The 22,880-nt window shown below is 40.5% G+C and overlaps 1 protein-coding gene across 1 annotated transcript in view; it reads left to right on the plus strand.

The window, feature by feature from the left end:
* The first annotated feature begins 299 nt into the window (after nucleotides 1-299).
* LOC145403129 (uncharacterized) overlaps nucleotides 300-22,880 on the plus strand; it is a 73,383-nt gene continuing 50,802 nt past the window's right edge. The window contains exon 1 of the mRNA XM_080274956.1: nucleotides 300-500. Within this exon, the coding sequence (XP_080131082.1) occupies nucleotides 300-500 (201 nt within the window). The remainder of the gene's footprint in view (nucleotides 501-22,880) is intronic.

Raw genomic sequence — 22,880 nt, forward strand, 5'->3', positions numbered from 1 at the left:
CAAAGTTTAATAAACCTGGTGATAGCCTGATTGAGAAATACGTCATAGCACTGAAAGGGTTAAATGCAGCCAAGCGCGTCACACAGGCGAGAGCATGTGCAGACGGGCTGGGTGAGGCTGCATCCCCGTCACACATAATTCTCATTAACTAACTTTGCAACTTTTCTAACAGCTCGTCCCCTATGACATTATTTCTCATTTTACAGCCTTATAATCCTCTTGTATATCACTCATGCAAACCAGGTCGATGTTAAAAAGACAAACAACATGCAGGGGGGTATCCAGGTGTTGAAAGCAAAATGGGTCGCGAAGGAAGATGCTCCGAAATCTCTCAAGCCAACAAGAACACGACTCTTATCCATCAGCGACTGTGGCAAGGTTACCCCGCCCCCTGCACCCCCACGCCAAAGCTGAGAAGCAAAGACGGCTTGGCAGAAGAGCCTTGTCGGCCTCGATGGAATGCTATCAACCACTGGAGCATGAAATATAAAGCTCCTGTGGTACAGTTAGAACGTTCTCCTCACCAAGCGGATACTGTAGGAAAAAGAATTCAGCTGAAATAGTTTATACACATCAGAATTATACTAACTCGCCACCCTAGTAAATTAGTCACTGGCGAGTTTTGAGTTACAAGGAAACTGAAAATATCCACAATGATAATTTTCGTAATACCAGCTTAAATAGCGTTTAGAATAGATACATATAGTGTGAAAATATCGCTGACACATATCAAGTTCTTGCCGAACAAGGTATGCTTCTATCAGACATAGAAGCAAACTAGTAAGCAAATTCTCAAGATGGACGAGCTTCAATTTTGTACTTTCCTTATTTACGGCAAACTCGAGAGTGACGTTATTCAGCAGGTACTTGATATAATGCCAAAGCTATTTTCACACAATATTTTTCTACTTTAAACACTATTTTGCGCTTGTACTACTAAAATTACCAGTGTCGGTATGTTCAATCTGATGGCCCAAAACTCGCAAGTGGTCAGTTCTACGGCTGCGTGTAGTTCTCTGTAGGAAGCTGGGAAAAGCAGAATTTGTGCGTCTGCCATAATGATTCGCATGTTTTTTTTTTTTTTTTTTTATGTGTCCGACTCTGGGCAAAGGCTTCAGGGCCTATATCTCGGGGGCAGTAGCCTATCCCAAGGCCCAGTAGTCCTCCTACACCTCCACATGTCACCACTTCGGCGCTGACACCCACCGTCCATATTGAATACATGCTAGGGCTGTCTCATATAGGACTGGTGTATTGGTATTAGCGGGGGTACTTTTATGACATGTCGGCGGGTCATCTGGTAGATCAGGAAAGTCTGCTTTTAATGAAATTCAAATCCTTAAACTGTTCCCTGCCCCAGCCGGGATTCGAACCTGGGTCCATCAGGACTGCAGGCCGCCTCTCTACCGATTCAGCCACCGCCTCCCCTAACTGGTATTAATTTAAGCCCTCCCTCACTCCTCTATCTCGTCCACCAACCGCTCATCGCCTCCACGCCCTGGTATCACCGCAAACGTGTAAAGATTTTAACCCACGAAATATTATGCACTCAGCTTTCGTTGTCCATGGAACCAAGGGGCGTTTTTTTTTCTTTCCGCCCTTAAAAAAAAGAAATGCCTCACCATCCAACATCAGCATTAATATTGGGGTCAGAGTCGGTTTTTCCACTTATTTTTCCTTCAAAGCGAAAGCAGTGAAGGTTGTGGCCCTTGTGTGTGTTCACGTGTGTGCTTTGAGCGTGCTAATCGAGTCCCGACAGCATCCGGTTTAAGAAGGACACGTCGAGCGCTGTCATATTAATTTTAGAGTGCTTTTTGTTCCATCCGTAAAAATCGTGATGCAAACCACCTCTGAAGAATATTAAACTTATCATTCCTATCACTGGAGATACACCTCCATATAGCGGTCATATTCATGTTCTCAAGTACAGCACTGCATGTATTATTCCTAAATATGTGCATTCATATTCTCAACAATATGATTTAATGCTTCATGAAGAGGGGATCAAGGGCAACATGTTCGAAAAATGAATATCTTGTCCTTGATCTCCTCTTCCTGTGCTGTAGGCAACAAAAGCCCTGTCGCTTCGTCTGTTTCTCCTTCCGTGGACAGACACTCATGACTAAATTTGGCTACGTATCAGCGTCATGACTGTTGGCTCAGCGGACTGACAACACTAATTTTAAAAGTCCATGAAGAGAGAAGCATGAGAGGCAGACAGGACTTTTGCTGCTGAAAGTACAAGGGTGAACAGAAGAAACACCTGGACCATCTACACCTACAGTATATCAATGGAATTCGTTACTGCAGATATCGATAACATATAATTCAATTGTCTGCTGATTATTTTTTCTTTCATTACGATACCGTTTAATATAGAATATTTCTTCCACCTCCTGATGATTTTATTCAGCCTGAGGAAGAATCATACTGAAGGGCTACAGACTGTCCCCAATAGTTTGAAAAATCTCCTCCTTAGTTCAGTAAAATCGTAAGAAGATATAGCGTGGATACAAACCAGCCAACGTCATCTGATGGAAGGTGTTGATCACTGCTCTTGGTTATCCAGTCAGCTCCTTCGATGTACTTAGTCCTGAGGTATAGTTCAGTGATTACCAATGCAATCAGCCATAAAATGTTCCTTACCACAGCCATCCAATCTTGTCTTAAATTTTCCTACACTCATTACTGGTTATTACTGGTTATTTCTCATTCATTAATATCCAGGCGACCAAACTTTTAGCACAATTTGGCCCATATGTAACGCTCTTCTTCCACTCAGTCAGGTGCTTTCTCGTGTGTTTGGGGAACGGTTTCATCAGCCTTATCAATGTCTAACTTGTACCATTTTTTTTATTTGTTACTCCCACTACCACATCCACGCCCGCATCAGCAGACTGAGCCGTCCCCACAGTACCTAAGATAACGTCAGGCCAGATTCTAGTGTAGCGCTATTTACTGGCCAAAAGTACTGTATATTTCTCACCATCTCATCTTACATATCCCATCTTTATATCATTTAATTACTTACGGTATCATTCTGTTTAATCTTCTCATACTCAGTCCAGGTATTCACGCAGAGGGTAGTAGAGTTTTTTTCATTCTTCCTTTTATTTTAATCTCTTCATGTTGAGACCCTCTTCTCTCTCTCTCTCTCTCTCTCTCTCTCTCTCTCTCTCTCTCTCTCTCTCTCTCTCTCTCTCACGTAAACCCCGTTAGTACATTGACATCTTCTTCAGGCTTCCATCAGACAATTTTTGCTCGACTCTGCAAGGCTCTCTAACAGCTACGGGGTTAACTATGGCAACTTCTAACTCCTCCACGTCTTTTATTCTCCGTGAAGATTCGGTCACGCTGATTACTGGTTTCGTTTACTAGGCAATTATTTTGATGGGTCACGTTGCAGACAGAACCGCCGAACCATTTGCATCTCATGTACCTTTTGTTGCACGTTTTCTTATCCAAGAATGTATTGGTTAGGATAGGTTTGCTTTCTCAAGATGGCGTTAGGTTAGTTTGTTGGTTTACTCTGTTAGATTAGGTTAAATTAGGTTAGAATTAAAAAGAAAAAAAATCATGGAAGAACAATCATCCCGGGAAAATCAAACCTAGCGCGTAGTGCAAAAATTGCATACAAAACGGAAATTTGCGTCCACGTATATGCACGGATCAAAATAAGCCAACGGATCAAAAACAAAAACAAAAACGGATCAAAATAAACCCGACCGTGATGGGCGAAGAGCTTAATAAAACTGGCATTAGCGACTGTAACGCTTGCAGTACATCTTGTAGGCTACAAAGAGATAAAAATAAAACAGAGTGAAGGAAAGAAAAACACAGTGGATAAAGCCATGGACGGCCAGGATATAACATAGCCGCTCTGTCATGGGGGTCAAGTAAGTGCTGAACTATTCTTTCCTGATCAATGTAAAATCTACATTTGCTGTTTTTACTAGCAGTGCTGATTTTATATACAGTACTTACATCATGCATGTCATGTGCGGAACAAAACGTATATACTTACCTCATTTACAGAGGTGAGGAATCTTTTTTCTGTCGACTTTCTCGTGGAGAGTAAAGATGAGCTTTGGTTCAGAATGGGTTGCTACAATATTAACAGCAAATTAGTTATATGGGTGCTTCTTGTTTCATTATTCTTTCCTTGGCTCTGCAAAGCAGAGTAACCCAAGATGCTGATCATCAAATCGAGTCACTGTAGTTGGTCCCCGGTGGAAGATGGCTTCTGGTGTGTGTTTACTGTATCCCAGCTAATGCTAACTAAATTTGTCGCAGAAATGCATTTGCATCTTTACCAATTATTTTCTTGTGTGTGTGTGTGTGTGTGTGTGTGTGTGTGTGTGTGTGTGTGTGTGTGTGTGTGCGCGTGCGTGCGTGCGTGCGTGTGAGTGTGTGCGCGCGTGCGCGCCCGCTTTCCCATGCATGGACTGCGTCCTTCATTTAAATTAACTGAGTTGTTTAGATATCTTTCTCATCATGTTCACGCGAGCGACCATGTGCTGATTGTTGCTTCATAGGAAACTGTAAATGGCAACCATGGAGGTTATCATAATCTTTCCGTGGGCCACAGAACGAAAGAGTCTGGGAACACCGCTTTGAACTGAATATGTCTGGCGAGGTGAAGAATATAGCTGGAAAGGAGTTATCGGGTATAATGACTTAGAAATAGTAGTTCTGATGATATACGGTACCTCACACAAAAAATTGCTACGGAAGAGACGGTGATGCATTGATTATCAGATCCAGTTTGCAGCAGAAAAGCACAATTTTAATTTTCAGAGCTGTCAGATTGAAGACCTCCGTTTGTTTCACCGATGTTCCTGTTCACCCAGCCGTACAACTGGGGACATGGATGAAGGATCGAGTTTTGCTGGTCGTATTCTAGAGGAAGACTGAGACTTAGCAAAAACTGACTGTCTAATTTTTTGACCGTCCTGCAGTCGATAGGCACAGATCCTACGCCTTCCCTACTTTTTTGCAATGCCACGTGCTGTACTGAAGCGTAGGGTGTGCTGTACAAATTACCGGGTTTGTCTGTCAAGTATCTCATCACACAGGTCGGAACTGAACGCAAGGTAGTATTCTAAGTGGCTTTGGAGATTTCGTAACATCTCTTAAGCTATTTACTCTCCACTATACAACTCATTATCCTCTGGTATTTTAATGATGCAAATTATGTCGATACTAAGTCGACGTAACTACCAAACAAGGAATGATCAACAGTAATAAGTAAGGCGCTAAGGAAGAGTTGCTACGAAGCCTCCTGTACTACCTAAAATTCGACTCTTATTCTGGGGCAAATCGTCCCTTCGTTTTAGTTGAGGTAAAAGTTGGAATAACAACACTTCATCTCTCTGGACCAAGTTCGTACATTTCGTTTCTCACTATCTCACGTCTGGCACCGACAAACGGAATGCCCTAAACGTGATAAGCAGGGTGACCTTATTCCAATTTTTAGCGGTCCTTACACGATCGGACAATTTGCACCAGAATATACGCGATTCCGCTCTCAGTGTAGCTAGCCCCTTCCTGTGACGTAGTATAACCTCAGCCATGTATGTACAGCCTTCACAAAAGTCGTGCCGCCGATCCCGGCTTTCATGAACCTGTTAATGTAAGAGGGTTAATTTGAAACAGCAGAGAGAAAGAGAGAGAGAGAGAGAGAGAGAGAGAGAGAGAGAGAGAGAGAGAGAGAGAGATGACAATACAAGTAGGGCTTTGGGTTAGTGAGAATTCAAGGATGAGAAGGATGATATGTTTGTGGGTGGAAGCACAGCCAGGGGTTTAGGACACCACTTTGGCACATGACCGTACGTCCTTTTGATGACATATTCATTAATCCTGTTATAAGGCCTCAAATATGTTACTGTAGTGTCTCTGTAATGAAAAACCCATTCTTCACTGCCACAGTCTGGTTTTGTACTGTATATCTTATTCTGGCTATGTTCAGACGATTTCTAGGTGAGGAGATTTTTAGAACTTAAGGTGTTAAAAAAAGACTTCATTAACCTCTTCACTAATTAGGTACTGTAGATTTCACTGACCTCTTTATTAATGAGGACTTTCCGAGTTAAATACGTAGTCAAAGATTAACCTCATCACTCCAATATAGCATTATTTACAATACTTACCATCTTGAACTGTAATCACTAAAATCTGTGCTGCCTTCAAACGTTTTATACAGGTTTATTGGGTTTAGTTGCCACCTCTAAAACTTTAAAAGCCATATTTCCAATGAGCTTCTGTTTTCTACGTTACTATCGGGTGAAAATAAGATCCTGAGCTTCACAACGTTCATGGCAAGACCAATTTCACGACATCAGCACAGCGCTTTGCTATATTCAGTTCTCAAGCCAAAACCTACACATGACCACTCCACATATGGTCACACACACACACACACACACACACACACACACACACACACACACACACACAGCCCTCATTCACGACAGGTCATGGATGCAAAATACTCGTATTATTGCCTTTGTTAAGCTATTTTATGAGAGAGAGAGAGAGAGAGAGAGAGAGAGAGAGAGAGAGAGAGAGAGAGAGAGAGAGAGCTGATATGCTACAACTATTATGATTGTGTTGCTAGTGTGTGTGTGTGTGTGTGTGTGTGTGTGTGTGTGTGTGTGTGTGTGTGTGTGTGTGTGTGTGTGTGTGTGTGTGTGTGTGTGTGTGTGTGTGTGTGTGTGTGTGTGTGTGTTGTAGACGGACGCCTTGTTTTGTTAGTACTGATATAGCAAGAATGTTCCAATGCTCGATGATACAGATTTACCTCATCTCCCTCCCTATCCCCCCAATAGAAGGATGATGGACTGCAAAAGGAAAACAACACCAGTCACACGTCTACACCGAGGTCGTAACATCATGGGTAAAATGTATGTAAGCAGTATGATGTATGTATGTATGTATTTATATATTAGGTACATACAGTCATCGTCATCATCATCATCATCATCATCATCATCATCGTCTTCGTCAGCCATTACAAGTCCACCGCTGAACAAAGGCCTCTCCCAACCTTCTCCAAGAATTCCTTGACCGAGTCAATCACTGTCAGTCTTTGCCTGCAAGTTTCTCTATCTTATCTCTCCACCTCCTGTCTGGTCTTTTTCTGCTACGCTTACAATCTCTTGGCGTCCAGTCAGTCAATCTCTTGCTCCATCGGTTATCCCTTATTCTTGCTACACGACCTGCCTATCGCCATTTCTGTTCTATTATAACTTCTGTAATGTCTTTGCCTTAAGTCTGCTCTCTCACCCAAGTTGATCTTGTCCTGTCTCTCAAAGAATGACCTTTCCATCGTTCTTTGAGAATACATTAGTTTGTTTTCCGTTGATTTTCTCAGTTTCCAAATTATACAACCGAACGTCAAAGCTGGAATTATATTGTACATTCGTTATATATTTTTCGTTTCAAACACACTGGTAAGCTACTTTTCATGATGTCTTCATGTTTACCGAAAGCTTTCCATCCAAGTGTAATTCAAATTTTATTTCGTTTTCATGGTCTTTCGTTAGCTTATTACTTGTCCCAAGTAACTGCACTCCTCAACTTCCTCAAGAATTTCTTCATTTATTCGATGACGCTCTTTGGTGTATTTGGATTGAACATTAGTTTTACTCCAGTTCATCTTTAGTCCTACTTTGACACTTTCTCTGTTTAGGTCATTTTACATTTCTTGCAACGTCTCTGCTGTTTCTGAGATTAGGACAATGTCATTTGCAAATCTTAAATGATTCAAGTTTTCTCCATCTATGTTTACTCTTTTCTTCTCCCATTCTAGCTAGACTCACATACAATATATATATATATATATATATATATATATATATATATATATATATATATATATATATATATATATATATATATATATATATATATATATATATATAAATATATATATATATATATATATATATATATATATATATATATATATATATATATATATATAATTGTGTGTGTGTGTGTGTGTGTGTGTGTAAATGTGCGTAGGTGTGCCCGTGTGGATGCGTGCGAGTGTGTGCATGCACGTATGCGCAGGTCATGCCTAACCAGTGCACGAGCGGACCTCTTCATGGAAGGTGAGTGAAGTAAACCTGGTCACGTCATTCTGGTCAGGGAGAAGTACTCATAAAGGATCTTACCCAATTTACAGAAATAAGAACTCTTCATGACGCTCAACTTATCACAGGTAGTTTTGTTTTTTCTCATATTGTCACTTTAATGTTCACTCTGACTTAATTGTGACGTGTCCCATGGAGGTATCAGTGAAGGAAATGTATATACAGGATATCTTATGCACAAGTTTAGCTCAGGGAAATTCTCCAGAAGATAAGCAAGATCCTGTTAAAGTGAAACTGTGCGTGATTGCAGAAAATTATACCCAGTGCCTCGCATAACTTACTTTTCTTTCTTTACTCTTTTCGGGAACCAGGCACGGTTTAATGACCTCGTAAGAAATATTGCACAAGTTAAACAGTAAAGAATGTGTGTGTGTGTGTGTGTGTGTGTGTGTGTGTGTGTGTGTGTGTGTGTGTGTGTGTAAGATACCTCGTTCTCCAAGGCGCAACGGTCACATTCTGCCTAAGAAAGCACCACACTCCATCACATGTCACCATTTGGGTGCTAACGCAGACACATCCACAGGACTGGCGTTATGTTGTAAGGCAGAACGTATATAACATCTTGGCAAATTTTCGCAAAAAAATGCTAGTAATCCCTATACTGTTCCCTGCTCCTTCCTGCCATGGATCTCGCGTACTATCGGGCATCAGTCCACTGTATTACATACTGTATTTGACAGCTGCAAATATTGGCCTGGATGTGTTAACGTTTGTACCAGTAACCTTATCGCTGTCGGTAAAACTGTAGTATTATGTTCCCATTATTGACAGACCATTTCTGACATTTAAAAGGAAGTCACAGGAGCCTGAGTGTTAATATCGGCATAGTTGGTGTAGGTAAAACACAAGGAAATATTATACCTTCCTCTGCATGTACAGCGGATGTGCTGTATTAAACGTCTGTCCCAGATTTGCATGAAATGCGAGGTTAGTTACTTTCGGCCTAAACTTCAGTCGTGTGTGTGTGTGTGTGTGTTTTACATTTCAGATGCCCTAAGTTTCTCTTGAACACAGTGAAATCGTCTGCAATTTTAACCGAAATAGGATCCCGAGTGGACAGTCTGCAGCAGAAAAGATTAATATGCCATGTGCCAGTCAGGAAGAGGAACTACAGAAAATCCCTTAAAAATACGGCCCAGAGAGACAAAGGCATATACCAACAACAGCCTTACGGGGTACCAAGGTTGTCTGTGAAAGCGGAATGCGATGTACATATAAATAGAACCATCACGATCGAGTGCATGGGTCACGAAAGTCATGTGCGTTTTGCTTGATTGCGGTATCATTTGGGCGGTAACCAAAATTGGGGAAAAAAAAAAAAAAAAAAAAAAAAAAGGAGCGGTGTTTGCATTTGCCAATACTTTGTAGCTGTCTATCTCAGGGCGCAATAATCTGCTCGTCAAGGCTAAATTCAGTATAACGGCTTTTGTACGAGATTAAACTTAAAAGCATAACTTACATCCTTCACATGCCTGCCAAGTAAGTTCACCGCATACGCATCTTTTTTACATATTCCAAATGCATTTTTTTTTTTTTCGGTTCGATAATGTATTTTATAATGTTATTACTACTAACAGATTATTTTGGTCAGAAGGAGTTTGGTATATCGTTTATTGGGACAAATCCGAACGCTGGGGGCAACTCCGACCAGTTTTATATTTTTTAACGTAAATAAAAAATGTCATCTTCATTTTTCATGTTTATTTATATTTTTTTATAGTTTGTATTTTATAATTGTATATTTATTTAAAATTTTAAACAAATATAAAAATGTATAATCTTTTTTGTAAATGCAGAATGACAGTTTGCAATATACCACCAGTTCGATGAAACACCTCTAAGAGCGAGGCCTCGTGGCCACCTCTCCACCGCGGGTCTAAAAGATGTAAGAGCATCACGTAATGTGATGTTTCCTTTCGGTCAACCATCGTGGCCGCAGTAACTTAAATCCACTGGCCCCCCCACCGCAATGGGTCGGGGTGTGGGAATCCGAAAGGAAACGTCGCTTTACGTGATGTTCTTATCCGCGGTGGCGAGGTGGCTACGAGGCCTCGGTCATAGAGGTGTTTAATCGACCTGGTGGTATATTGATTCTTTTTTATATTTATATATTATACTTTTTTCATTTATTTTTCCAGACCTGTTGGAGTTGGCCCCAGCGATCGGATTTGCTCCATTCTACGGTATCCTTCACTAACGTTCCATTACTATGGATTAATCTTAAGCTGAATAAAATCGTCTAGTGGTAACTACAGTAAAATATAATAAAAAATAAGTTATGGGATAATAAAAAATAAGTTATGGGATTCGAGGGGTCGACCCGCGTAGGGAAAGTACCAGTTATTAATGTAGTATCTGATGACTCCCCATTTTCCTGCATAATGACTACTAATACTCAGCCAAAGAGTTGAATAGGTCAGAAATTAAGTTACTGTACTGTATGAATGTGAAGCTGATGTTTAACTTTGTCAGATGAACCCTCTCCAGGTAGCATCTTCTCTCGTACTGTATTCCAGCTGACGCCAGACGATGTTTATTCGGCCAAAAGTGAGTCGATAATCCTTGTGTGTGTAAATACTCTCACCATTAACTCTCTGACGGACGGGACAACTCTCGTATCTTATTCCAGCATATGCCAGACGCTTTTATTCAGCTGAGAGTTATGGGATCCAGACTGTAGTAATGTTCCTGTTCTTTAGCTATATTTATTTCAAAACACTGTTGATTGATTGTTTTCACTCATCTGCGATTTTCTGATAATTTTCTAAACTTCAGTGTACCAAGATTTTTGTTAGGTCGTGCTTTGTTTTTACCAGGTGTATGGGTACGACACTTGCTTACTTAGCTGTTTTTTCTGTTTATGTTGTAGTTTTACTTGGGAGAAATGCCTAGGTTAACCTTCGCCGCTCCCATACAAGACAATGCACAACGCCCATCTTCACAGGATGCGTGACACGTACTCTACTCCACCACCCACCACCATCCCAACCCAATCAGCCTATTCCTCAAAATCTAATCCCTCAGCTTTCATAATTCCTCCCACAATGAACGTCTAAGAAAATGCTGTTATTAAAGCCTACTCAGCTTCAGTGCTACCCACATACAATGTCCATTTTCACAAGGTGTACTTGCACCACCGTTCTTCACCACTATCGTAAAACACCTTATCCACTTCTGTCTACCCTATTCATATTTTGCTCCTTTGTTCTTGACTTTGCACACTACTGGTCTACTCTTATTCATAGGGTATACTTCCCAAGGCACGCCTCACCAGTCAGCACCATCCTTGGCTATCCCGCCCACTCTTCTCTATCCATCCCTCCCATTTCTGCTCTGGTGTTGCGATTACAGGGGGAAAAAAAAAAAAAGAGAGAAAACGAAAACTCGATACCTGCCTACCTACAGCACCTATATTAACAGAGTATTCCTTCCCCGTCATGCCACATCAACTACTACCATTCCAAGTGCGCAAACGCTACATTATCATATCCCAGAATCCATTGCTCCGACAGAGCTGGGTTCTGGCACTCGTCTATATTTTCATGACTTGAATCGATCTGTGTTGCCTTAATTGATTAATTAGGTCTGAAATATCCCAGAACGACCTAATTTGCCTGAACAAGCACTGAATTAATCCAGCAGTGCCAGAACGTTTCCTGAAATGAGCGAGAGTTACCACACTGGATCCAGGGTATCTGAATGGAAATGAGTGAACTTCAAGTGATCTGATTGGACCGAAGTGGGCGTGAAGGCTCTGAATAGTCCATGGGACTGACCATGAATGCCCGTGAACTAACCTGCGACCTTGATTAGCCTATTTGAACTAAGATGGATCCATGACATGTGGAGATATGTGAGGAAGGTCTGGGCCTCGCAGAGCAAACTGTTTAGCATAATGAGTCATAAACATAAGAAGAATAATAGGAACTCCGTCGCCCTAAACAGACCTGAAATTGCCTGACTAGGGAGAAATGATTCTGAAGGACTGAGTGGACCTGCAGTGGTATGGATGAAATTGGATAAACATAATTGGTCCTAAATGAACTACCTGAAAATCAAAGAAGAAAGCCTTGAATGAGTAAAAATAATTCCCTGTTATAACTCCTTCACTTTGATGACGTATTTGTATCAAACTCTTGCTATCTCCTGATTATTTTATTCAGCGTAAGAAAGACTACAAAATTGATGGCTTAGATACAGTGTTTGTTAATTGCTGTACTATTGGAGGTTTCCCGAAATAAAAAACATGATGGAAGGGTAAATAAAACTTGAATGAAATTCTCGGGAAGAAGAGGTTAATACATAAAAAAGTCAGCAACGTTTGGTGGCATAGTGGAAAGAATGCACCAGCTGAGATAATGCAAAGGTCGAGTCTCTTAGAGGTGACTGGAAGTTTTCTGATCACGTATAGCGCTACCATACCAGGAGTGCCCTATGTGCCGATGGAGGTTAACATGGATCTCAAGTATAACAGAAGTGAGTATATAACCAAACATTCCAATATTAGAATCGATGACTACCAAACACAAAGCTGTTAAATCCAACAACTGTGCCCCAGAATTCATAAGACCTCCAGATATGCAAGGTTATACACATTGCACAGGAATAGTAGTGTTTAGCTGCTATTTGTTTACGTATTTCCCCATTTGTTCGAGGAAAGTAAATATTAATTATCTGAAAACTAAATCACTTCAGGTAACAGAAAAAAGACTAGCTAAACATTAGAAAATTTATTACGCAGCATTTACATATTAAAACATAAAAGTGCATCATCAAAACACCATTAAAAACAAAAACAAGGCACTAGGCTTATTTTCGCGTTTTTGAATATAGCAAGGGACCCATTAGATGACCCACCAAAACCTATATGCACCCTGAATGTATTGTGCAGATACAGAACAGCAAGACGGAAGATATACTGTAGAGAGGTTATGTGTGTGTAAGAGAACAGAACTCTGAGCCTGTGAACCAAGTGAGTGTAATATCGACTCTGATGAAGTTTAAATAAGACAGATCGGTACCACAGCATCCTAGGTCATGTGTCCGCACACACACACACACACACACACACACACACACACTTGAATCACTTAATAATAAGTAATTTATGCAGAGAGAGAGAGAGAGAGAGAGAAATTCTCACTCGCATTCAGTATTTAACCTGTGGCATATATTTCTTTCCACCAAAGCAGTTATAAACTACCCTTAACCAGTGGCGTAACTTCTTGTCTGTATTCCCACTTGCGAGCCATTTCCTCATAAGATTTATATAGATGCTTACTCCCGGCATTTTATACATTTCATCATGCACTGTTCGAAGGTCTCCATTTTTGTGCTTTCCTGTTCCTGTTCCTGGATCTTTCCCACTCCATGTATTATTGCCGTGTAAGGATATGATGATGCTGGTGGTGGTGGTGGTGGTGGTGGTGATAATGGCGATGATGATGATTAACACCATGAACTAATTTTCTAATCTACTTAAATGGCTAGAATGTCTCAAGATCTTAGGAGCCCCATTTAATGTAGTGTGAGAATTAGGAGCGTGGGGTGGGAAAGTGGGGGAGAGGGGCATAATACCTATCCATCCAACGAGAGGCCTCCCTCACGCCGTGCCGGGCCTGGGGCTGGGGTAGGGGTGGAGGTGAAGGGGCGGGAGGGCTAGCAGGTCAAGTGGAAGTCCTGGCACAGCGGTATAAGGCCTCACTTTCCTTCATCTGTCGTCCTTTATGGCAGTTCACCCTGGATTAAGGCCATAATCTCCTTGCCCTGGATACGTATTTTATGGTGCATCTAAATCTCCTCTCACGGCTTCATCGTCTTTGTCATTCGAACGTGAGGTTTCTTCCACTTGAGGGCTTTAGGTTTATATATATGAGTTCCTTTTCACACTAAGCTACATTATTAGAAGAAAGTCTGGCCTTGCTCGGGGCTATTGAGACTGAAAAAAATTGCTTTGTATCGCCGCAATCGATCTAACTGGGCCAGAACTAATCACTTGTTCTAGTATTATGTGAATGTGTTTCTTTCAGCAACAGGATGTTTTATTGTTCATTTTGCTACATGCAGACGATTTTCTTCAACCCAGGAAAGGCCTCTCGTGATGCAGAGGTCAATGGTAGTTATGACAAATCCTTCCAGTTCAGTCTCTCAACCTGAATAAAATCGCCTGAAAATAGAAACAATGAATTATTATAAAACACGTCCTCTGGTTGAAAAGGTTAAGTTGGAGTTATATTTTTGTCATCTAGAATACAGTCATGCTAGCCCAGAAAATAACCCTTTTACTAGTAGGGTTTCTGGTATACAGTCCGCCCACCATCCACTCACTATCCCGTACTGCTTGTGACTACACCGAATGACAAGCCAAATGGATAACTGTATCCCAGGGAACCATCCACTTACTACGCTGGGTGGTGACCATGTAACCAGATGACGCCTGGTGGGCTCCTGGCGGGCTGATGGGTTAAGGCGCTTCAACCTAATAAGACCCACAAGGATTTACGTTGGCACTGTGGCTGAGGTCCATTGCTCACATTATGTCGCTTATCATCCTCGCCTTAGATGTCGGGACGGAGTAGACTACCCTCACTGTTGGATAAAGAGGAAAGAAAGAGCAGTAGCAGAGTAAGTGGGAAAACGTATAACAGAAACAGGAAAATGGAAATATTAGGAACGGAGGAGCAAAGAAAGACACAGGGAGCAGAGAGAACAGACGGAAGGAGTTATAGTGACAGAAAGAATGGTGAGGTGAATAAATGCATACGGTAGGAATGATATGGTGAGGTGACATGGCTCTTGTTCCCCTTGTCTCCACCTCCTCTCTCTCTGTATGTATGTATGCATGTGTGTGTGTGTGTGTGTGTGTGTGTGTGTGCGTGAGAGAGAGAGAGAGAGAGAGAGAGAGAGAGAGAATACTGGGCAAAGAGGCACTTCTATTCCTTCCTGTATAAATTCCAAATCGTACCGTAATGCTGTTGTAATGAAGAAGCTGCAGAAAGACGAGGAAGTAAACCAGGATGTAAACCAGTTTTTGTTTGCAGATGACGGGGGTCCGGTCGCAGACTCTGAAAGTAAATCCGAACACTTAGTACCATAATACTAAAACAAAGAGCGCGAAGTTTTTGACGGTGATTTCTGAAACATGTAATGATGAAAAAATGTGTCTTACTTTTCTGTATCGTTGTTGGCTACGCTCCCAGTGATGAATGCAGGTTGACTGCATTTATTACAGGTGCACTCAGTTTCAGTTTGGCTACACTTGCGTCTCAGTTCTGGAGTATGGAGCATATTCTCTCTACGCACAACTTCCTCCTCAGTGTTTCGTTTGGCATATTACATCTAATCATCCTTCTGTATGTTACAAGTGGAAACTAGTTCGATACTTAACAAATATAAGTACCAAGTAAGATAAGAGTAAATTACAGTATTGAAAAATCTATGAGGAAAGGTGCTCCGAATTTCCTTTGCCAGCGATAATACGAGTATCGTGTGAGAGGAGGAAACGAGAGAGTGTATGGTAAAGCAGGGAGATGAGATGCAGTAAAGATACAGTACAAAAAGGCAACACTCAGTCGTTTGTGACTCTCATTCAATAAAATAAATTTCTTTCGTGTTAGCAAAAACATATTTGGTTAGACGCAACCATGAGAGGCATAGTAGGGACAGTATCAACACTCTCAGGCTCCTCTACTCAACTTCAGTAAAAATAGTACAGGCAAGGGTATTTATTCACTTTATTGCCGTTTCTTTACCAAGGTGGCGGGTTGGAAGGGAATGGTTGAGCAGGGCAATAGGGTTTAATTGCCGCCTTGAAAGGTATTGCAAAGATAATGCAATACCTTTCATAGACAGCTGGGACCGGTTTTATGGACGAAGTGCCTTGTATAGTTGGGATGGGACTCATCTTAGCAGGCAAGGAGTTACTGTTTTAGCTGGAATGATAGATAGGGAGTTGGAGGGATTTTTTCGAGATTGAGAAGTAGGTGTACAGGAAGATGCAGCAACTACAGTCAGAAATCATTATTACCATGTTTGGATAGATGCATCGATACTTGCAAAATTAAGAACAAAAGTTCAACCAATAGTGTAGATACATCCACTCAGGCACCTCAAATTGAGCAGGCGATGATAGATGATAGAACAAGCGATGATAGAAGGGCGATAAGCGATAGTGCAAAAAATTGTTATATTAGTAAAGTAAAGAGTTTCCCAGTTAGTAATAAAATAAATAACAGTAAATGCCAAGGTAAAGGCATAACTACTCGTAATAATCTGAAAGTGTACTACACAAACAGCCGGAGTTTATGTAATAAAATGGATGAACTGAGGGCTTTAATTTGTACAGAGATAATAGACATTGCTGTTATTAGTGAAACTTGGATGAATACAGACACTCGAGAATTTTTAGCAGAATATCAGATAAAAGGCTATAATAATTTTGTGTCAAACCGTCAGGGAAGAAAGGGGGCAGGGGTAGCTATTTATGTAAAGGATTCATTAAACTGTTACAATAAAGCAGACATTAAAGTAAATAGGGACACAGAAAGTGTCTGGGTTGAAATTAGTAACAATAGGGAGAAATTAGTCTTAGGAGCAATTTACAGATCTCCAAAATTAAGTAGAGCTGATAGTAAATACCTCTGGGAGGAAATTAGGAAAGCTTCACAGTCCAGCTTAGTCATAATTGTAGGGGACCTTAATCTGCCAAGGATAGATTGGAGAAATCAGACAGGAGATGCGGAGTCAGAGGAATTTCTAGAGGTAGTACAGGATAATTTCCTTTATCAGTATATCAGGGAGCCCACCAGAGGTAATAATATACTAGATTTGGTTTTAGCTAATAAAGAAAATATCATTAGCGATATAGAGGTTGGTGGACGACTTCGTAATAGCGATCATGAAGAAATTAAGTTCAAATTTATTTGGGATGTCTGTTCCACTGAAAATACCTCCACCGTTCCTAATTTTCGTCTAGGAGATTTCGATGGCTTAAGAGCTTATTTTCGAACGGTATTCCACAGGGAGATTAGCTATTTGAGGGAATGTCAGGTCAGTGGGGATCCCCAGGTCATAGGTCAGGCGCAGGAAGCACGTGGGGATGTCCGTCAGGTGTCTGTGAGGGGGGAGGTGGTAGATAGGAATGTAGTCCAGGTGACGGAAATTAACTCAGCTCCAGTACCAAACAGATGTTCGACCAGTGAGAAGTATAACGAGTTAATAAATATAATACACCGAGGCCAAGATAGATATATTCCTTCAAAACCGTTTAGAACTAACAATTCAGAACCAAGATGGTTAAACAACAGATTAAAATCTCTCATAGGCCAAAGGAAAGGAATATATAGAAAAATAAAACGTGGAGAGGAACACTTACGTAACCGGTACACAATTTTAAATAGAGAAGTAAAGAAGGAGATAAGAAAAGCAAAGAGAAGTTATGAAATTAAGGTTGCAAGTGAATCAAAAGTAAACCCCAAGGGTTTTTATCAAATGTACCGTACGAAAAATAAAGATAGGATAGGACCACTCAGAACAGAATCAGGTGACATTACCAGTGAAGATAAAGAAATGTGCTCCATCCTAAATAATTATTTCATATCAGTATTCACCAAGGAAAATCTAAGCCTGGTCCCTCAAGCAGCAAATATTTACCATGAGAATACGGAAAATATTCTTAGTAAAATAACCATTAGTAAGGAGGACGTATTGAAAGAAATTATTAAGTTAAAACCTCAAAAATCGCCAGGTCCGGACGATATATATGCAAAAATTATAAAAGAAACCAAAGAAGAATTATGTCAGCCACTTTTAACGTTATTTAATGACTCTTTAAGTTCAGGAGAAGTTCCAGAGGCGTGGAAAACCGCAAACGTAGTGCCCATCTTTAAAAAGGGTGATAAATCAGCTGCGTCGAATTATCGTCCGATAAGTCTAACGTCAATAGTAGGAAAAATGTTAGAGTCAATTTTGGCAAATAGAATTAGAGAACACTTAGAAAGATTTAATCTTATAAACGAAAGTCAGCACGGATTCAGGCAAGGACGATCCTGCCTCACAAATTTGTTGTCATTCTACTCGGAGGTCTATGAGGCAGTAGATAGCGACAAAGCTTACGATGTTATTTATCTGGACTTTAGTAAAGCTTTTGATAGAGTCCCACACGAAAGGTTAGTTAGAAAGGTTCGAGCACACGGTATAGACGGCGATATCTTAAAATGGATAGAATCCTGGCTGAAAGGACGAAAGCAGAGTATTAATAAATGGAACTAAGTCGGACTGGGGATTAGTAACTAGCGGTGTACCACAGGGTTCAGTACTCGGTCCCTTATTATTTATCATATATATAAATGATCTAGACTTAGGAGTCAATAGCAGAATCAGCAAATTTGCCGACGATACAAAAATAGGGCGTATCATTAACTCGACTGACGATTGCCATTACTTACAAAAAGACCTCGATACATTGTCCAAATGGTCTAAAACTTGGCAAATGGAATTTAACGTTGAAAAATGTAAAGTACTTAACGTAGGCAAGACCATTGGAGATACTAAATACAGCTTAGATAACAAAGAAATTAGCAAATCGGAATGCGAGAGAGATCTAGGAATTATGATTAGTAACGACCTTAAACCTAGGCAACAGTGCATTAATGCGAGAAATAAAGCAAATAGGGCCCTAGGATTTATTTCGAGAAGCGTGAGCAATAGATCATCTAAAGTAATACTGAAACTTTATCTAGCATTAGTAAGGCCACATTTAGACTACGCAGTACAATTTTGGTGTCCTTACTATAGAATGGATATTAATTCGTTAGAAAATGTACAGAGAAGAATGACTAAAATGATACATGACGTCCGGAACCTGTCATATGAAGACAGACTGAAAAGACTAAGTCTGCATTCGCTAGAGAGGCGTAGAGTAAGGGGAGACTTAATTGAGGTGTTTAAGTGGATGAATGGTATAAATAAGGGAGATATTAGCAAAGGTACTTAAAGTGAGCATACAGTATAGAACTAGAAATAATGGTTTCAAACTAGAAAAATTCCGTTTCAGAAAGGAAATCGGTAGAAATTGGTTTGGTAATAGAGTAGTAGACGAATGGAATAAGCTACCTAGTAAAGTAGTTGCTGCCTCTTCCATTGAGAGTTTCAAGCATAGGCTAGATAAGCATATGACAAATAAGGGGTGGATATAGAATAAAGAAAATCTTATAACCAATACTAATTCAAAAAAAAAAATTTCTTTTCAGGTTACACTATGATAGTCTCTATTCTCCTTTCACACTTTCCTGTAAAATGTCCACGCCAGTTTTTCTATACGGCGTGGTGTTCTTTCTGACTTTTTCCTGCCGGCTTCGGCTGGAGGGTTTGGAGGGCGGGGGAGAGCCTTCTTCTTTGCTATCCTTATCTCATTCTAGTAGTTCAGTCACTCTTCTAGGAGCTGCCTAGCATGGGCCAACCGGCCTACTGCAGTTATCCTCTCTTCTTATGTTCTTATGTTCATACCCAGTGGATCTGTGCTATCATAGTGTGTGTGTGTGTTTTTTATTTTATGTGCTCGACTCTGGGCATAGGCTTCACAGTCTGCTATATATATATGTGTATATGTATATCTGTATGTGTGCTTTTATGTGCAAATGAACATTTCTATTTTTTCTGAATATTTTTAATTTCCATACCTTGGATCTTGACTCTGCCAGTCTGTGTAAAAAAATGCGTGCGTTCGTCCGTGTGTTTCTCCTTCCGTCTACTGCGCATGCGTCTTCTAGGTCTGTTTCAGCCACTCATAGGCATACTTTTGGTAACGTGATGGTATACTACCAATCAGTTTGAAGCGCGCTCTTTGATTCATCCTGGTTAGAAAATTCAAATCCTTCTGGATATGGCTTCCGACGAAGTAGGACGATCTGTGCACCGGGTGTAATATTGATTATTTACGCGTTATTAAGCACTTCCACTCTGTTGTTTTTGATGCGATTTGAGTGATTTTTGCCTTCGTTTTATGTCGAAAATATTTCTTTTCAGCTCCTCAACTAATCAAAGTTCACGATTGGAAAAGAGGCAAAATGAAGTATTTCCAACAAAAAAAGGTCAAAATCACTCACATCCCGACAAAAACTACCAGAAAAATATACTGCACAACCTGAATCAGCGTATCTCTAGGGTAAGCATTCCGCTGCAGCAGGTTACGTTAAATTAGGTTAGGTTAGGTTAGGTAGGTTAGGTTAGGTGAAGTTAGGGTAGGTCTGTTTTGCTAGGTTTTCGGCTGTACAGTATAGTTTTCTGGTGGTTTTTGATGTAATTTCAGTGATATTTGCCTTCATTTTCTGTCAGTTAGGTTAGGTTACTTTTGTTAGGTTAGGTTAGGTTAGGTTACTTTTCTTAGGCAGGTTAGGTTAGGTTAGGTGGCAATCAAGAGCTCCCGTAGGGTTAGGAAGTAGCTAAAATTGATATCCTTTGTTGCCGTTTCCTATTTGTTTTTTTGTTATGTTTTTTTGTTCCATTTGATAGTTTTTTAGTTCATTTGTGTGTTTTGAGGCCTCATTTGTGATTCAAATTAATAATAACCATAATATGACTGTGACGATTATCATTGTCATGTTATGGTTATTTTTCATTTGCACCACAAATGAGGCCTCAGAACACTCAAACGAACTATAGTCGGCCTCGCGCTCGTTTGCGGCTGTGGTGTGGCCCGCACCTGTGTACAATGGTGCCACGTTTCCCCAACTTGCGATGTGAAACGGAAGCTATTTATGTACAAGGCATCACAAATTCGATAAATTCAGATGAATAAAACTTACTCTTGTGTATTTTGATGGATGAATCAACAGTAATCTTATTATGCATAAAATATTTATACAGTAACACAGAAACATGGCATACATATTGTACAGTGTTGCTAAAAGAAATAGCAGTCACTTTTAATGTTTTTTTAGCGTAGTTTTAGGGTGGTTAATAATATTACAGTTATGGATATAATAGAATGAGCCTGAAAAAAGAAGAAATATGCCAATATCCAAAGTAAAAGAAATAATTCATATAATTCTTGTGAGTGGCAGCACTGACACACCCCGTCTGGCCTAAGGTAAAGTACGTACCTCCATAGACCCAAGGATAGCTTGTACAGGTGTTGCTTGGGAAAAATGGTCACATTTACTGGCTTTTACCATAATTTTAAGGGCGAGGAATAATCACATTTATAATCATAAGCTAATATGTAGGACAAAATAGTAGGCATATGCCAATACCGAAGTAAAAAAAACAAAAAACTATTCACTCGCGAGCGGCAACACTTCCACACCCAGTCGGTGGCCTTGACAGATAGCTTCCCTACAGAGAGAGAGAGAGAGAGAGAGAGAGAGAGGCAGGAGAGGGGCATGCATTGAATGCATTGTCGGCATCACTAAATATAACAAAACCAAATTAACAAATGAAAGCACAATTATAAATAACTTATAAAAGAATCAAAAGTACTGTACTCAGGGTGGCTCACATTTCCCGCCAGGAGAGAGAGAGAGAGAGAGAGAGAGAGAGAGAGAGAGAGAGAGAGAGAGAGAGAGAGAGAGAGGTCTGTCACTGCCTTCTTTGTATTCATTTGTTCCTTTGTACATACTGCACACACTGATATACATTGTTCCTATTGATGCACATATATCTATACACGTAATTTCTCTCTCTCTCTCTCTCTCTCTCTCTCTCTCTCTCTCTCTCTCTCTCTCTCTCTCTCTTCTAATACTGACCACGTGGTAGGTGAATCCAGCCCCCCCTTCCCCTTCCCTCCCTTCTTAATCCATCCTGGGTGTCTCAGGTCAAATCCCCCTTCACACTTCCCCTCCGCCCTGGACCACCACCCCAACAAACCCACATCCACACTCCCACCCACACCTACACCCACACCCCACTACGTCGGGGTGTATGAATCAGTAACGTAACAAACCTCTCAGCAGACAGTAACTTTGACATTCCATCTACTACTAAATATAACAAAACCAAATTAACAAATGAAAGCACATTTATAAATAACTTATAAAAGAATCAAAAGTACTCAGGGTGGCTCACATTTCCCGCCAGGAGAGAGAGAGAGAGAGAGAGAGATAACGGTATAGAAAACGTGGCAACACTGTACACAGGTGCGGGCCACACCACAGCCGCAAACGTGCGCGAGTCCTACTATAATAAACTATCAAATGGAACAAAAAAAAAAAAAAAAAAGGAAACGGCAATGAGGTAAATATTTACCCAGCCAAGCACACAACACATAAAGGTCGGACTTTAATCTTACCCCGTGACCTTGGCCCTTGTTGTTCTCAAAATGAAATTCCATTTTAGTATTACTCTGAACACTTCCACCAAGTTACAGTAGGTCTTAACCGTCAGGTGTGAATCAAGTAAAGACTGTCATTTGGTTTATACTGGTGAAACTGACAGAGAACTGGTTACTCGAATCAATTAACACAAATATGCATGCAGGACTGGTAAAGATGGCAATAATGCCATATTTGTTCATGCTTTTGAAAGCAATCATGCAGTCAGCTGGGGGAGTAGTTATTTTCGTGTGAAGAATTTGAAAACTGTAAGATAAAGCGGTCAGTGTGTAAACAAAGATACAGGAACTTTAGTCTAAGTAGTTTATATCACCTCAATCTAGTTTAAAATACACTGGTTCACAAGAGAGGATTTTCAAGCTTGGTGGCGGCGAGTGTGGAAGTATGCTCGACCTAG

The sequence above is a fragment of the Coenobita brevimanus genome, chromosome 60, assembly GCF_032717465.1.
Source record: "Coenobita brevimanus isolate Jiangsu-jjx chromosome 60, ASM3271746v2, whole genome shotgun sequence".
NCBI classification, from domain to species: Eukaryota; Metazoa; Arthropoda; class Malacostraca; order Decapoda; family Coenobitidae; genus Coenobita; species Coenobita brevimanus.